This window comes from Delphinus delphis, chromosome 6 (assembly GCF_949987515.2).
Source record: "Delphinus delphis chromosome 6, mDelDel1.2, whole genome shotgun sequence".
In the NCBI taxonomy this organism is placed as follows: Eukaryota; Metazoa; Chordata; class Mammalia; order Artiodactyla; family Delphinidae; genus Delphinus; species Delphinus delphis.
In genome coordinates, this window is record NC_082688.1 from 98,956,519 (window position 1) to 98,974,947 (window position 18,429).

Genomic DNA, 18,429 nt, shown 5'->3' on the forward strand with positions numbered 1-18,429 from the left:
TGTTTGTTCCAGGTTGCTTTTTGTGTGTTTGTTTTGATTGCTATTGTTAAAAGAGAAACTGAGGCATGTTAAAAATTTTAAGAGCTTATTTGAGCAAAAATCGATTCCAGTCAGGCAGCATCCAATCTAGCATATAGAAAGGTCCGAGGAGCTGTACAAAATAAAAGACTTCAGGTGGGAAAGGAGTGGGAACAAGGGAGTCACACTAAGCAAAACAGCAGGTTAGTTATTGCAGAGTTGCTTTCCTTTAGGGGATGGCAGGGGTCTATCAGGCAGGTTACCTAACTAGTGCTAATCAGGCAATTCCTGATTGACTGGTTTAAGATTCCATTTCTGGGAGAGCCGAAACTATAATTTAGTCTCTTTTTTTGACCAACCATAAACAATTCCATTTTAGGCCTGTTCTGTTTTTTAACACTATCTTCCCTGTTAAAGGCTTTCGTCAGATTTCTGGTAATCCTTGATTATTCCCTCATAATCAAGATTGATAGACTACAAAGCTGACTGGAAGCTCTAAATGTGGAGGTGAGGTTTGTCTGCTTGAGGCATCACAGTCGGGTAATCCAGTTGTGTCATTTGTTGGGTAACCCCATATCCGTGTATCTTTAGGTATTTCCTTTGTGACTAATGAGATTCTCGGGGAAGATTTTCCAAACTCCTGCCGAGGGAGTACAATTTGGACACAGGCATTTCTGGGTGGAAGGAGCCCAGTAAGGGAAGGCTCAGCAGCATTTGATGTGTATGTAGCTGCTAATCGACCTGTAAACTGTCTGGTGCCCATGTCCTCAAAGGTGCTTTTGACTGGCTTGGTGTCCCCCAGTCCAGAGGAAGAGGGGCAGTCATTCAGAGGCATCGAGTAAGGGAAGGTATCTGGGAATCTTAACTTCTCAAAAATACTTTTACCCTGTTCTTCCTTGCTTTGGCCACCCCACTTCACCTTAACATCTGAGCATGGAGTGTAAATCAGATTGGCTTTCAGGTTTTTTTCACCACTGGCAAGATATTCGGCTTTCTTGAGTCGGTTAAGTCAGTTACTGCTGATTTTTCTATATTCCAAAATTTTGCAGCTGTTGTCCTGTCTCCTGTCATAATCCTTGTGGGATTATGATTTTTTTTTAATCCCTTTAGTGTTGTTTTAGTTGGGTTTGGGAAAGGAACAAGATTAGATATGTTGTCTGCCATTTTAATCCAGACCCCTTTAGAAGATTTTTAAGAGTTTATGCAAGACATTTTTATGAAACTTCTACTGTGTGCCAAACACTGAGGCATGCTCTTGTCCTTTCCATGCAGTGTGTGCGTTAGTGCTCATTTACTAAAATCACAGTACCTAAATAGTATAAATGGCCATTTAAACAAACATTTGAGTCATCTGCAAGAGTTTGAGGGTTACGTAGTTACATAAGTTAATAAATACCTCTCTTTGAACAGATGCCTACAACAATGGTAATATAGTCCTGTTTCTATGGGGAAATATGTACTGAATATCACCCAGTACTGGAAATGTGTGGAAATACAACTGATCCTCATTATTTATGGTAGTTTGTTCTATAAAGTCGCTGAGAACACTGAATTAGCAAATACTGAACCCTTTCTCCTATAGGATATATAGGGTTAAGTTCCTGCCAACCTCTGGTCACATTTTCATCAGACAACCTATAACCTTGTTTTATTTGTATTTCTATTTACAGACACCTTTTTAACACACCTGAATGAAGCTTATCTAACACGTTTTTTCACACAGCCTTCTTGAGCTTAGCAGCACTAGACAGCACTGCAGCACTGTTCCTGGGGCCATTTTAAATGGCAAAATCGGCAACAAAAAGCACAAAACCGCAAAAAAACGTGTCATTAAGTAAACTACAGAAAGGACACTTATACTCTCATTGTTTACGGTATGAGAGCTGAAGCAAGAACACAAAGCATTGCCTTGTTCCACCTCAGCTGGGAACATGTGTGTCTGGCCACTCAAGATTTTCACCATTCTGTGCGTGTCTACAAATGACTGCACAATTGCTGAGAGTTTTGATTTGGGGATTACAAATAAATTTCAGCAGGTAGGTAAATTTGCAAATAGGGGACCCATAAACAATAAGGGTCAATCGTATATCCTGTCCCCTAGCCCTGCAGGGAAAGGCATTTATAACCCCTCTAGAAGAAACTGCAGATTTTATATGCATTTATGCACGTGCTTAAAAAGCTGCTGTTCTCCAGTTGTTAGTAACCAGTGTATGCCATATGAGCAAGTAATAAACGCAGTTTACATAACTTACCTCATTGACTTTTACATTGATTGTGAAACAGATATTATTTCTACTTAAAAGAAATGAAAACTAGTTTGAAAGATTTGAGGGGAGTGGGGATTTGCCTGACATCTGAGGTCTTAACTCAGATTGTACTGAACCTCCACTCCAAAAGGATCCTTGTTCCTGCTGCTAGGTCACGGGATGTGTGGGAGTGTTCACCTGGTTTATTTTTTGTTGAATTCTCTCTTTTAAAAATATTTGCCTGATTGTTTTCATGATCTTTTTAATTTTAGTATTTGCTTACTTTTAAATCTGATTTACTTGTATAGTTAAAAAGTATAGAATTTAGAGGCTTCCCTGGTGGCGCAGTGATTGAGAGTCTGCCTGCCAATGCAGGGGACACGGGTTCGTGCCCCGGTCTGGGAAGATCCCACATGCCGCGGAGCGGCTGGGCCCGTGAGTCATGGCCGCTGAGCCTGTGCGTCCAGAGCCTGTGCTCCGCAACGGGAGAGGCCACAACAGTGAGAGGCCCACTTACCGCAAAAAAAAAAAAAAAAGTATAGAATTTAGAACCGGGAGTATCTTTGTTCAATAACATAATAAAATTCATTTACTTTACCCATGAGAAAACTGAAGCTTCAGGAAATAAACTTGCCCAAAGTCACACCGTTAGTTACTAAGACCAGTATCCACATTGCTTAACTCTCAATCTAATTCTTTTCTCTGCCTAAGCTTTATGTAGCCCCGTGTACTCAAAAGATTGTTTTAACCAAGTTTGACAAAGAGTTAGTACCCAAAGTTAAGTCAAAATCTATTGTAATATGATATGCTCACTACTTTTTAACTTTGACATCCGGGAGTGAACCACTGATATGAGACAAAATTGCATTACAGCAGGTGGAGAAAACTCCGCTGTCTACAGGGGCCAGACGCTTAGGAACTGAGTCAACTAGAGAGAGCCTGTCCCCTGGGAAGCACTGTGCTCTTACCGTCATTTGATTAGTGACACTTGAAAATGCAGGTCCAGTGTAATCAGATCTTCTAATTTTTCATGGAAAGCTAGAAAACCAGATATCACTATGAAATATTGGCAACTATGTCAGACTTTAAAATGACACTGTAAGACGAAAAACAAAAATGTCTGTGGGCCAGTTGGAGGCTACCAGTTTGAAACCTGTACTTTAGAGGATTCAGCTCATACTGCAGCTTTCATTTCTCTGCACCATTAGTGACTATGAGAAGGAACCAAAACTGGGTTCTAGTGACATGTTAAATGGAAACTCTTGAGTTAAATTTATAAGTCAATAAGCCAGGCACAGTTAGTCTGGCTGTTTACCTCATGAAATAAGTTTTTTACATGTGTTCTGGCTATGTGTTACCCACAGTGCAAACATCATATGTGTTTATTACAAGTTAGGATTGATACATATTTTGAAGTTAAGTGTAGAATTTTGCAGTCTCATATGTTAGCAGACTTGCTGTCCTTATCTAATGCACGCAAGGCTCTGGCACTGCGTTATCACCTACTGAAATACGTATTTTATCTAGATTTACGACAGTAGACATTACATAGCATCTGCAGCCAAAAAACTTCACTCACCCTCTTAGTACCCTCAGAAATAGAATGTCCCCACGTGCATCCAAAAATCTTACCTTATTTATTTCCTGAGCAAATAATGGGGGTTACAGTTTTAAAAGCAGGAATTGGTGTAAAACTAAAGCATTCTAAACCTAATGTGCAATTGTCAGTTATTGATGCACTTCTTTTCCATAAGTATCAGAAAGAAATAGATGAGAGTAAATACCTGAAGAATTTGGGGAGAACTGTGTTATTCTTCCATCTTTCTTAAAAACGCATTGAAGTATAACATACTTATACAAAAATACCCAAATTACAAATGTACAACTCAATGAATTTTCTCAAAATGGACGTGCCTCTGTAATCAGCGCCCAAATTAAGGAATGACACATTTATCCATATTACTATTGGTGGACATTTGGCTTTCACATTTGGGAACTATTACATTTAGTGCTGCCATGAACATTCCTATACAAGTGTTTTTAGCATGTATCTCTGTTGGGTATATACATAGGAGTGGAATAGCTGGGTCATAGGATATTTATATGTTTAGCTTTAATAGATCCTGCCAGTTTTCCAATGTGTTTGAACCAATTCCGACTCCACTGGCACTGTGTGACAGTTCCAGCATCCTAACCAGTGCTTGATGTTGGCCTTTTCATTTGAGTCATTCTAATGGATATCTCCTTGTGGTTTGGATTTACATTTCCTGATGATTATCGAGTTGAGCACCTTTCACTTATTGGCCCTTTGGATATTTTCTCGTAAAGTACAGATTCAGGTCTTCTGCACTGGCTTTGTAAACTTTTTTTTTAACTTTTTAAAAATAAATAGTCTGCCTATATAAATATTCTCATTCAAAAAATGAGAATATTCCCCCCCCCCCCGCATTGACTCCACTGCAGTTGTTAACATCTTAGAGATCTGCTGATGTATGTATAAAACTAAAATGGCTTTGGCCCACAAGATTGCCTTCTAGGTAACTTTATAAACAAGAAGAAACCTTGCGTGGAATGTTCTTTTCAGGCCATTTAAACTATCAGCATTTATTATTAGTAAGAAAGAACAAAATAAAAGTAGTAATAAACACAGACATAACTTTTTAAAACTTCAGCCATTAGAATATATTGCCTTTTTGGTTTCATGGATTTGTTTTATGAATTCTGATTGGAAACAATCAGCTGGTAATATTACTAATTAGAGTAGTTAATTTAGAAAAAGAAGGTAGCTTAAATTTTTCCTTTTAAAAAATATTTATCTGTATAATTGTTGGGGTTTTTTTCTGCTTACAAGTGATACCTGGTTGTGGTCAAAATTTTTAAAGTTATGGAAATACATGACAGAAATTAAAAGTCTCCCATAACCTCAGTTCCCAGAGATAATTGTTGCTGTGTTTTCATCCAGATTTTCCTTTATGAATTTGCCAACATATATCACAAATAATATACTCTACATACTGTTTTCCCACTTGCTTTTTTTTTAATTAGAGTATAGTTGATTTACACTGTTGTGTTAGTTTCTGCTATACAGCAAAGTGAATCAGTTATACATATACATATATCCACTCTCTTTTAGATTATTTTCCCATATCGGTCATTACAGAGTACTGAGTAGAGTTCCCTGTGCTATACAGTAGGTCCTTATTAGTTATCTATTTTATATATAATAGTGTGTATATGTCGATCCCAATCACTCACTTTTATCCCCTCTGCTTTCCCCCCTGGTAACCATAAGTTTGTTTTTTACATTTGTGACTGTATTTCTGTTTTGTAAATAAGTTCATTTGTACCATTTTTTTAGATTCCACATATAAGCGATATCATATGATATTTGTCTTTCTCTGCTACTTGCTTTTTTATACATATAAATTTTTTTTAAATTTATTTTTGGCTGTGTTGGGTCTTCGTTGCTGCACGCTGGCTTTCTCTAGTTGCGGCGAGCGGGGGCTACTCTTCATTGTGGTGCGTGGGCTTCTCATCGCTGTGGCTTCTCTTGTTGCGGAGCATGGGTTCTAGGCGTGCAGGCTTCAGGAGTTGTGGCACGTGGGCTCAATAGTTGTGGCTCGCGGGCTCTCGAGCGCAGGCTCGGTAGTTGTGGCGCATGGGCTTTGTTGCTCTGCGGCATGTGGGATCTTCTGGGCCCAGGGCTCGAACCCGCGTCCCCTGCATTGACAGGCGGATGCTTAACCACTACACCTGCCACTTGCTTTTTTAACCTAACAATAGTTGTTGTTACTGGATTTTTAGGAGTTTTGAAAAACATTATCTATGATAATTGGATATTCATTATTGACAATAGGAACGCTTTATTGAATAGATAAAAATAAAATTTAATTAGTATATCAATTTTATTAGCCTTATACACCTCTTAAATCATTCATTTTCTGGCAGGTTCAGTATGCATCTTTTAATTTACCCAACACAGTTTTTTTCCGAATACACAGAAAAATTTCAACTAAGGAAGATCTAAATTAATAGAGTTTATGAACAGGTTGGAAGTGGCTTGATTTTTCAGCAATTCTTTTTATATTTCAGGCATCCTAATCATGAAAATTCAGCTACCAAATTGATAATTCTGACTACATATTCTTCGTGAGAACTTCTCTGGATTGAACCTGTACTTTTCACTTTGTAATAGGGTGGTGCTTCTGATCATTTCAGGTGGTTTGGGTGGCTGTCAGATCAAGGATGTACTTTGTAGAGAACCTAGTCATCCAAGGGTTATGCTTGTTTTCTAGTTCACTACTCAGCATTATTGGGAATGTCATCAAATCCTTCCTAAAAGCGAGTATCCTGGTGTCTGATTGGAAATCTCCAAGTGGATTTTTTTTTCCAAACAGTGAGGCTGAAAGTGTATACTGTCGGGCTTTTTAAAGCAATATGTGACAAATTAAAATAAATTCCAAGGTATTCTGCTTTCTGGTGTAGTATAACATCTAATGCAGAGACAAAGTCCTCATTTTCCTGTAACGTACAGGCAACTCTCCGGATAAATCATTAAATTCTGAGGTCTGTAGTCTCAACTGGTTGCACCTTATATTGAAATGAGAATAATTGAGCTGCATTTTCTCTATCCAGGCTTAAAAAACTGTATAAAATAACATTGTTGCTAAATATTAAGGAAGATATATTCATTTAATACCTTCATGGTAACTATTGTTGGTGAAATCCAGGTGGTTTAGGTTTGGAGGTTTGACTATCTTGAGTTTCTTGTACTAAAGTAGTGCTTTGCTAGTTGAAGATCACTTTCCAGTTTTGTTAAGTATTTCACCCAGACATGCTTTTATGTTCCAGTGGGACCAGATGGACGTTTCTCTGTGGATTATCAATTTGGCAGCCTCAGGAATAGAAAATAGACATTCTTCTCTGGAGGCTCTTCTGTGACTGAACCGGCATCATGTAATAGATGTCCTTATTAAGAACTGGTTGAATGGAAGAAGGGACTGCGTCAAAGGGGAAACACGGTGGTGTGTTGGCTGCTAAATGTGAAATAACTAGTTTCAATGGCTAATCAAACATTGTAGGGTAAATTGTTTTATTCTGGGTCCCCAAAAAAGGTGATTCAAAGTAATCTGTTAGATTTGCTTTTGAAACATTAGGATCCAAGAGAACAGAAATGTAAACGTCTCATTCCCCTCTCCTTCAATGCGTAGTACTGGCAACCCAAATAAAATGACTTCGTTTTTAGATGTTTTCACTAATTGTTTGGGAAAACAAGATTGTTTCCCATTTGTTCTTCTGGAAACAAAGAAATAGAGCTTCGGTTCTTCAAACTGTTTGTGTAAATGGTCAAATTACTCTTTTGTTTTTTGTTTTTTGTTTTTTTCTTTTTTTACTCTTTTGTTTTTTAAACGGTCTTGTTTCCTAAGCTGAGAACTCATTAACAGACTTACCCTGCAGTATGTTTTTGTCTGCTAAATTAAAGCAAATCAAAACAAAGCAACAACCAAAAAGCCCACCATAACCTGCATGTAGTTTTTTAGCAGTAAGGAACTACCGGTGACAGATGCTTAGCCATCGTCTTGTGAACAACTTTGTTGTAGTAAACGAAAACAAGAGTTGCACTGGGGGAGCTACCAGAACTGATTGATCAGACTTCAAGGACAGTCTATACCTTAAGCAGCCGGACTCTTTAGGGAGTGTCTGTTGAGGATATTGGGAAGCTCGTAGTGCGTGGTAGCTGTGGAGGTTAGGAGGCTACTGCTGCTCCCTGACACCTAATACCAGATTGTATAACTATCTTTCAGTTTCAGTTAGGGTGTCTTTCTACTGATGTCTTCTGTGTTACCTATTTTGAAAATAATTTGTCCCCTTTTAAGTTAGTCATTTCATGGGGTCGGGGAGGGGGGAACCAGCCTGCTGGGTTGAAACAAAAACGTTGTGAAAGAGATTTAATCCCTTGCTTAGGAATGTGGGGATTTATAATTAAACCGATTCATTGGATGTTTGGCCAGTACTGGCAGGCCTAACACTGACTTTCACATGTGTTTTATGGAATAAATGTAGTTAATTAGCCTTATTATCTATCCCTTGTATTTATATGCTATATGAAAAAATCAGCTGTTGCTTATAGAACTTTCATTACTTGAGATCTGGCTTTGCAAGTAATTTTCTCTGTGCTTTTGAATTGAGGAGGGTATTAAGGGGGACCTCTGGAAGTCAGAGAGGAACAGATTAAACGGGAGCCTAATCAGAGTCCCAGGATGTTTTGAAGGGTGGTTTGTTTATCTTGTTTTGGAGTGCAGGTGGTTGGTTTTTAGAGAGCTCCCTGAAGTGAGACTGGTGATCTCCGTGGGTCAGTATTTGTCTTTCTTGTTTTCTTTAGGTTAATGTTTGAAATTTATTAATCAGATTGAATAAAATAGGTATCCTGCCCTAAGGGCTTTACTGCTTAGTAGAAAAGCTGTGATTTATAAAGTTACAGCATAATGAAATAAAGTGATAATGAAAAGCCTTGGGCAGACTGTGTAATGTATTTTAGGCTATTTACACAGGTTGGTTTGTCTAATTATTATTTTGTTGTTGTTGTTCTTGTCAGAATTGTCTTTTCTAATAGTAGGATCCATCAAACTATTTAAACCAGATCTTGCTCGCTACCGTAGAAAATACGCTCAGAATTTCTTCGTAACGTCCAAACTGGTCCTTTGAAAACTAGCAGATGTTTGCCCTTCTCTCCAGTCAGTGAAAGGTGACAGTTACTTGAACCCTTACACATTCCTTTCCTCTTCGCTTTTGAACACATTAAGTGGAAGTGGATTTGCATCCCTTTGGGGTTTTGACCAAAGCACGTACCCACCTCCTTCCTGCCTCCCTGGAACTGGTTCAAGATTTGGAAAGAAGGGTTTGTTTGAGGGCGTTTCCCATGTCTTATCTCTGAGCACATGCTAGGGTTGAATTTATTTTGACCCTGCGTTTTAAATTTGGATCCAAAGCAAGAGTTTAAAGTGCAACAGAAGAGAGTCCTCTGAACTTTAGACATGAGGGATCCGGGGAGGAAGGTACGTACTTGCATTCGGAAGCTTTCTCATAGAGGTTGGCCATCTTTGTGCATACACATAATTGTAAACTGATGACTACTAGGCAAAGTATGTAAAGATCTGTGTGATGCTTACATTGTGTGTTTATGTGCTTAATTGTACAGTGATGACTCTAGTATTCATAATCTTGAAATTGATGGCGGAGCAAGTAAATTCTGAATTTTTATTTGAAAACCTTTTGGAAAAGCTTAGGATAGGTATTTGCAAGGAAAAAAATATGTCATTTGTGATTGATCTTTAAGGGAATGACTGAAAAAGTATCTAGATATTTTAGGCATTCTATCATTTTGTCTTCTAAAGCATCAAATAAAGAAGGCTATAAATGGTTATTATTAAAGGTCACCCAGATTCTCCTTCATGTTGAGAAGCAAGTCTCTCTTCATTGATTATTATTTATCTTTATCCAGTAATTTCGAGCACAGTACCTTGTATCTATAGTAGGCTCGACTGATTTCTTTTTTGACTGATCTTTTCCAGAGCCTGGCCCAACTAGAGAATCTGTGCAAACAGCTGTATGAAACAACAGATACAACCACTCGACTCCAGGCAGAGAAAGCCTTGGTTGAATTCACCAACAGCCCTGATTGCCTGAGCAAGTGCCAGCTACTCCTCGAAAGAGGAAGTGTACGTAAGATTTGAAAAATCCTAAAGGGTAACAGCTTCAGGAAAATATATTCTGGTTCTGAGTTTAGGGGTGGATTGGGATAACTTCTGTTCCTTGATTTTTCTAAGTACCTCTGCCTTCTTAATTTCACTTTTAAAACGCACCACACCTGCCAGGTTGGCAAAAAAGGCCTTACAGACTCATCAGGGAAAATCTCATTGAGGAAGAAAAAAAAAAAATGTCATCGAGCGTATATTTTTGTCCTGTAATTTTTCGTCTTGAATCAAATTTCTGGGACTCCTTTTCTGTTTTTTACACTTAAGTACCACTTCGTATCCTTTACAAAGAAGACAGGGCTGTATATAATTGACATTTCTTATCCACAAAGTTCATGTCACCTTGTAAGATCCCTAGTCTTCTCTGTTTTTCCTCCCCTGTACCACAGCTGCTTCTTGTCTTAGAAGTGTAGGGGAAGAAATTACCTCAACAATGAAAATTACAGGAAGTTACAGTTTTTAAAACGGAATTAGAACCTCTTCCAGCTTAAAAATGGCATGCAATGATCAATAATGCTCTTAATGAGACATGATTTGATTAAGTTAATATTTTTGGCAAGATGGAGGTCTTGGGAAGGGTAAGCATCCAACCAGGGTATCACGAAAGGGCATCAAGAGAGGTAGAATCCCAGCTAGACCGGGAGCCAGCAGAGTAGACTAGAAGGAAATGTGAAAAGGAGGAAAGCAGTTAATTTGTTGAGAGTATAGAATTCTAGATGACTTCATTTTTGAATTTGGTTAGTAGTGTTACAGAATTTATTCAGTAAACTGAACCAATTATAGTTGGCTAAATAATATCCTTTAGTAGCTGAGGGAGCTAACTGTTTTCCCAAGTTTACAAGATTAACAGTCATGGTCAGAGATTGTGTAGGGGCTCTGTTCTATTTTCAGATTTTTTTGTATTTCCTTTCAGTGCCTTGGTTCTAGGATTGATCCACTTAGATTTGTACTGTGGGAGATGCACAGCTAGCTCTCATTTGACTCCCACTGGAGCCCCACAGTGTATTTGTGACACGGTTAACTCCAGTTCCTCATGTTGTCAGTCAACAGGCTGGAATAAAACAGGGTTGGTGCAATACTAAAAACACTTAATTATAGTGGGTTCTTCCTTTTTAATCTCTGTTGACTTCTTAGTGACTTAGCAGATTTATTGGAATTATATGCAGAAACCATTTACATGTTATATAGTGTATAGATATACACTATGTTCTATAGTTATAGTAGCCTCTCTTGCATTATTAGTGATTCGACACACCTGCTTTAGTCAGTTTAAACCATGTTCAAGGGTGTTGAATAAAAATCACATGTCAGAGTCACTTTTATAGATTTTTTCCATAAATTTAAGTTATTTTTATAACTGATGCGATGATGTAATGCGTATGGATAGCCTACTGTCTTAAGGACTTACAGTTTTATGGGAAATTATGTTTGACCCTTGATTAAATTATTTTGATGATTCTGAGTCTGTCCCTGTTATGTGACATTATATAATATAGCCACATGGGGGAATCTGAATTTGCACATGGCTCCTCCTTATACATTATGATCAGATAGAATACTCTGATTCTCCGTAAGGTTAAAATTCATTAAAATCCACACTTGAGAATGATAATGCTATTCCATTGCTTAGGGCATAATTTTTCTTTCTCATAAATAATTGTTATGAATTTACTACTAAAACCAGCATATACATTCCCCAAAGCTGTAGCTGATTGGTAGTTGTGTTGATGGGAAGATAGAATTGGGGGATTAACTACCCAGCATAACGTGGTGGTTCCTTCTAAAACTACTTCTTCTTGTCTTCTTTTTTTTTTTTCCCCCTCTTTCTAATGCCATACTATAGGAATATTATGAGGTGGAACTTTTTGAAACATCATTATAACAAGGCTGTTGGAGGGAGAAGATTGCTTGATTTAAATGAAAGAAGAGATCTAGCTTCTTTTCTGAAAAGAGCCCGTCTAACTTCTGCCCCCTCAAAGTGATACAGATACCTGTATTAGATTCAGTTTGATCAGCCATTCACTTTATCCTGCCCTTGGTTCATGATTGAAATCAGCTTATGAGCACATATGCTTTGTGGGGCTCATTTTTCCTTAGTATGTGACCCTTTAAAATCCTGAGGATTAAGTATAGCAAAACCGATTAATTTTCTTGAATTTGAGAACAGATCTCCAAGTTAAAAACTTTATGACTGACTAACTCAATAAAATTGAATTCTAAGTCCTTTCCCCCCTCTTTTCACAGTCATCTTACTCCCAGTTACTGGCAGCTACATGCCTTACAAAGCTTGTATCGCGCACAAATAACCCTCTACCATTGGAACAACGAATAGATATTCGTAAGTAGAGAGTTGTCTTTTTTCTCTTAAAGAAATTAGTTTAGTGGTGTTCTGGTAATAGTTACATTTATGTTGCTTGTCTGATAATGTTCTGAAATTGCTAAGCATACAGAATATCTAGAATCCAGTTTCTTTCCAGAATTTGGGCTTAAAAGTGAAGAGGACCCAATATAACTGCTTCTAGATAAAGCCTGCATTATCCCTTCAGTTTTCAGAAGGTTTCTTTCATTCAGTCTTTACTGTCGCTAATAACTAAGAAAAACATTGTTATGGATTTTGAATTCTGTGCAGACCATGCTATTTAACCATCGAGGGATAGATTCAAGGCTGCCTTACCTCAGATTCTTCATTGTGACACATTGTATATTCTGAGTTGGAAAGCCTATGAATCTTAAATTCCAAGGCCCATTTCTCAGTAGTGTGAATAATTAGGGAAGTTTAGAGTAAATAGTTTAAATTTACCACTTCTTAGACATTTAAAGATGTACACCCTTCCCTGGCAGAGCCTTCTACGACGTAGATTACTTTTGTTTTATAGGGAACTATGTGCTCAACTACCTTGCCACTCGGCCAAAGTTGGCTACTTTCGTGACACAAGCACTTATTCAGTTATATGCCAGAATCACAAAACTGGGCTGGTTTGACTGTCAGAAGGATGACTATGTCTTCAGAAATGCAATCACAGATGTCACAAGGTTTTTACAGGTATGATTTATGTATTTCATGGACTAAAAATGGGTGAAGCAATATATGCTTACTTATATATTGATCTGTAAGTGGAATTACTTGGTATATATTCTTCTGTGTCTTTTTAACTCTTCATGTGTCTCGGCTTTACATGTTTAGATGTCAGTACAAAACCTGCTTCATTCTTTCTAATGCTTACATACCATTCCAGTTTAAAATACCATAATTCATTTAACTCTTATAGGTGGGCATTTAGTTAGTATCTATATCTTGACTTAAATAAATACTTCAGTGAATATCCTAGTGTGCGTGTGTGTGTGTATATATATATATATATATATATATATATATATATCTTTTTATACTTTGAGTTAAGTGTGTTTATAGTCTGAATTCCCAGCCTTTGAACTATTCAATCAGAGGGATGTGTGTATTTTGGGTTTGCAAGGATATTTCCAAATTACCCTCAAAAAAAAGTTGTTCCCTGCACAATTAAAAGAATGCCTATTTCCCTGTACCTCCACCCTGTGACCTCAGCTTTTTTATTTTTCCAGTTTGGTAGGTAGAAAGAATTGGTAGCTCAGCATTTGAGTTACAAATGAGACAGAACAAATTTTCATATGCTGATTTACTACTTATTTTTGTTTTTCTGTGAACTTCCTGTTTATATCTTACGTACATTTTTTTATTGGGTTCTTTGTCCTTTTTTGTATACAGTCTCTTTGTAAATTATCTTACACGTTCATCGTTTATCTTAAATGTGATTTGCTAGTTTCTCTTTCTGTGATATGTATGGTATGATACTTAAGGGTATTTTTTAAATACATAGGGTTTCAATTTTGATGAAGTCAGATTTAGCAGTCTTCTTTTATGGCAGGTTAGATTTTATGTCCTGCAAAGCAGCAGTTTTAAACTACAGTTTCTTGCTACATTGTCTAGGCAGTTTTAATAGCAGCACGGGACTCTGTTATTTCAAAAGTATGACTGCATTCCAAATGCTGAAATCAAGCTGCACAGGCCAACTCTTTCTGCCTTTTTTTTTTTAAACCAGGATAGTGTTGAATACTGCATCATTGGTGTCACAATTTTATCTCAGCTAACCAATGAAATTAATCAAGTAAGTGCTACAGCCTTCCTCATTGAAGTAAGTGCCATATTTTTTCTCAGTATTGGTGTTTTCTGCTGTGTGTGGGATGATCTTTTTTGGCAGTTGTGTGCTTTTGCGGTAAGTGATTAATGCCCTTTTGAAACAAAATAGTTCCATTGGGTTTCCCTCTGTAAGTGCAGTCTACCTCACTCTTAATATCCAGATCCCCTTCTGTCTCCAGAATATTTTTTCCTCTCATCTCAGCTTTCCTCAGTGGTATTAATGTTCATTGTTAGAGATGAGAGCAATGGTCCTAAGTCAGAACTTAGGAAACCAGCATCATTGGTGTGCCCCTTCTGCTGTATAAATTAATGTGTTTGTAAAGATTCAAAAATCAGTTCTCATGTGCTATTATTGAAGATTTTGCTGATAATCTTTTCAGAATGCACGAAACGTTCTGCTAAATGCCAGGTAATTTTTTTAAATAGTCATTGACGTCACAGATAACTACAGAGGAAACACCAGTGGCTTTCTTTTGCTCTGGCTATTATTTTTAGTCATTTACTTCTGTATCCAGCTAAAATGTTATAATTATTGAACAGGCCAGAATTAATATTAATTGTAACATCTCACCCTTCAGTTGTCAGCTATTAATTACATTGGCATCATTGTTGCTACTGCTCATATTTATGCAGACATTTCTATTAACCCTGAGAAATTTTAACTGTGAGTTGGTACTATTTTAAATGCACTAGCTTATAGTCTTTTAAAATCTGGAGTCCATATTGTGTTCTCTGTCACATGCAATCCCCATTGTGTTTGGTAATTATCGAAATAATAGCTCACACTTCTGAGTGATTTCTATGTGACAGGCACTGTTGTAAGCACTTTACTTATATTAATTTTATTCTCACGGTAGTCCTGTGAGATAGGGACTCTGGTTATCCCATTTCCTAGATAAGGAAACTGAGGCTCATAAAGGTTGAATAATTTGCCTACAGTGTCACAGTTACCTGGCAACAGTATATGAATTCAAACCCATATAGGCTTATTGCAGAGCCTGTGCTCTTAGCAACTAACTTATTATTACCCACTATTACCCCTGTAGTAAGAGAGCATGCGTTAACTAAGTACAGAAATTGTGGGGTTAATGCTCTCCCCTTTGAAGCTTGGTTCCAGAAAATCCATCAGTGTTGGTATTTTTAAAATCTTCGAAATTTTGTCTTTTTTAAGAAAATAATAGAAATGTGTGTGACATACTTAAGATGTAATTATTCTCTGTATTATGATCAGTATAACAGATTGTATATAGCATCTGGTATATAATCTAGCATCACCTTTTTATCCAAGACATTTATGATAACACAGTGACACTGAAGCTAAAATTGGAACACTTTGAACCTCTATGTAACTTAGTTTTCTGTTGGCTTTTTTTTTTTTTTGGTTGTCATTTAAATCAGAAAGCATATTTCTGTTACCATTCCTATTTGAACTTAGAAATAAAATTAAGGGGGCATTCCATAACTTGGTTGTCTATCAGAAATCTTGCTGCATTTTTTCTTTAATGTGCCAGAAGCAAAATGAGCTCCCTCCTGGTTGAACTGAACAGTATATAGAAGAGATTTAAGCTTACAGTAAATGGTTGGACTGAAATTACTCTAGGCAACCTTGAAATTCCTTTATTGCACTCATTGAGTACCTACTGTGTGTCAGAAATAGAGGGCATACTAAAGAAGTAAAAGACTTAATCCCTGACCACAAAAACCTTTAAAATATGACGAAGAGACAAGAACAGAGGAGTGAATGAGAGACGAATACAACCACTTAAGTACTCACTTCTGTGGTATAGACTACATGTTGAAATAGGTTAGAGAAGGAAGAGAGTATTACAGGCTATCGTCTATCTTAAGTTCATGGCTGTTAGTCAATGACTGTTTTAGAAATTTTGTAGTAACTTCAGCCCTGACTGGATTGTTTACCAAAACCCAAGCCTTGCTACTGTCTGGTTTTGAGACTAAGCCACAATACAACATGATAGAAATTATTAGCAATGTCTTCCAACAGTTTGTTAAATTTTACCTCCCTGAGTGCAGAGGAAATTAAAATTTTGCAGTGGAGATACTCACCTCTCCTTCTGTCTTCCCTCTGTATGCGGTAGAGACATGATATCCTGGCTAGCTGTTATTAGCAGCTTACTGTCATCTGCATTCTCTCACTAAATATGGTCTAACAGTAACTTAAATGTTTAAAATGTATTTTGTTATTTATGTTGGTCTTATTGAAAATCCTTCTAGTTTACTTGAAGTCTACATGAAAATTTTTTTCTTTGCAACTAATTCTAAAACTTGCGTTGGTTTGTTTTTCTGCACAGGCAGACACCACCCATCCTTTAACCAAGCACAGAAAAATAGCCTCTTCTTTCCGAGATTCATCGTTATTTGATATCTTCACTCTTTCCTGCAATCTGCTAAAACAGGTGAGATTGTATGCTGGGACCTGATTCACAGATCCTTTTGAAAGGATGAGAATAAGTGGGGACTTGTTATGACCCCATGAGAGTTTATGCATCTCTTTAATCATCGTCATGTCTCACGTAATACATATGTCCTAGCTGTTGAAGAAACTTACCAAACTGAAAGAAAGAATTGTGATTTCCCTATTTCACATCTATTCCCCTAGGTAAAGAGCAGTATGTGAACACTTATCCCATGCTCCTATTTTAAAGGAACTAGTTTACCACGAAGTTTGAGGTTTTTCTTGTTTGCTTTTTTTATATCCACATAAGACCTTCCTATGTGGAGTAAAAGCATCTTCACTTTATGGTGTTTGGATTCTCAGTGCTTTGAAAGCAGTCTCAGACTACATTGTTAGCATACTAAAACAAGCTGGCTCCCCTGTCCCCTGCTGAGTTACAGGCAGCAAATAAACAAGCAACATCTGTAAGGAAAAGTAGATTTTGAATTTTTAACATCCACTTAGACTTCATAACCTGAAGGGGTAGACAGTGTCACAGAAGGAAATTACCAGTTTTAAAATAGCAAGTTGGTATTTCATTTATTGATAGACTTGAACTGAGGAAGAAATGTTAACTTGTGAGTTCTACACATGTATAACCATGTTTGGATGCTTTGTCGCTCTAGAAAGCCAAATGGAATTAGCCTCTGGCTTCGTGTTCGTTTGGGGGTTTTTTGTTTGTTTGTTTTCTTGTTCTTGTTCTCATTTTCCAGTGTGTCTCAATTGTAGTATTAGAAGCAGGTTTGGATTTTTCTTTTGTCCCAGTTAATGATGTCCATCTTTTCCTTCAGTTACCTAGTTTTACTTCAGAATTCCCAAAAAATTCTCAGTTTGGGCAAGCTGCCTCGCAAAAGCTGTTGTAGCTCACAAGCTGCCTCGCAAAAGCTGTTTCTAGAGGGAAAAAGCTTTTGAGAAAACTGAGCCTTGAAACCTCCTCTAATACTGATTCTGTCAAAAACAATGAGCCAGCCAGTCACTGAGGTCACAGCTGGTAGAAATTTGAATCTCATAGTCACCGTAGCTCTGGACCACTATTGAGCTATAGGCCGGTACACTGCTGATGAATAAATAAAATTCAGTGGTGATTTTGTTTTGATTGTGGTTTGAAAGATTTTTGTTGATGCTGGCTATGGTAATGTTAAAAAGAGGAAGGAAGATGGGGCAGGGTGTAAAATTTACTAGAACTCCCTCCAGAGTTTAGTCCCAGCCCTGTCTAGAAATAATAAGGATCTAAAATTCAAATAAAGTAACCAAACATCCCATATTGCTTCAGAATTCACTGTGGCCACGATGCCTACAGCATATAAAGAGTAAGTGTCAAAGGGGGAATTTCTTTAAATACCAGCTTCATGTTTTTATAGTAAATATGTTTTAATAGTAAATAAGGAGCTAGGAGTTTCATAGTGATGGAAGGACTTTGAAGGTGATGGAAGTGCAGCATCTTTGGGGAGAGAAACGTCACTTGACTGTGTTGGAATACCTCCCTCCTTTTCTGGCTTAGCAGCCTCCTCGTAAGTAAGTCTGGTAGCAAGCTTGGAAGAGAAGAGTGATTGTTTGGGGCTCATTATGTGGTCATTTTTACAGGCTTCTGGAAAGAATCTGAACTTGAATGATGAAAGTCAGCATGGCTTGCTGATGCAACTGCTCAAACTCACTCATAACTGCCTAAACTTTGATTTCATTGGCACTTCTACTGATGAGTCCTCAGATGACCTGTGCACGGTACAGATTCCCACCAGCTGGCGATCAGGTAATACAGTCGCGCCCTCTGAAACAGGTGGCCTC

General features: G+C 37.4%; 1 protein-coding gene across 2 annotated transcripts in view; it reads left to right on the forward strand.

Moving 5' to 3' along the window:
- Nucleotides 1–8,776: 8,776 nt before the first annotated feature.
- The window catches only part of XPO7 (exportin 7), a 38,683-nt gene continuing 29,030 nt past the window's right edge, over nucleotides 8,777–18,429 (forward strand). The window contains exons 1-7 of one of the 2 annotated variants that reach the window (XM_060015116.1): nucleotides 8,777–9,319; nucleotides 9,836–9,982; nucleotides 12,263–12,356; nucleotides 12,895–13,061; nucleotides 14,095–14,187; nucleotides 16,502–16,606; nucleotides 18,229–18,394. In XM_060015116.1, coding sequence (XP_059871099.1) covers nucleotides 9,299–9,319; nucleotides 9,836–9,982; nucleotides 12,263–12,356; nucleotides 12,895–13,061; nucleotides 14,095–14,187; nucleotides 16,502–16,606; nucleotides 18,229–18,394 — 793 coding nt within the window. In that variant the 5' untranslated portion in view covers nucleotides 8,777–9,298. The remainder of the gene's footprint in view (nucleotides 9,320–9,835; nucleotides 9,983–12,262; nucleotides 12,357–12,894; nucleotides 13,062–14,094; nucleotides 14,188–16,501; nucleotides 16,607–18,228; nucleotides 18,395–18,429) is intronic. The other variant, XM_060015117.1, reaches the window with a different exon arrangement.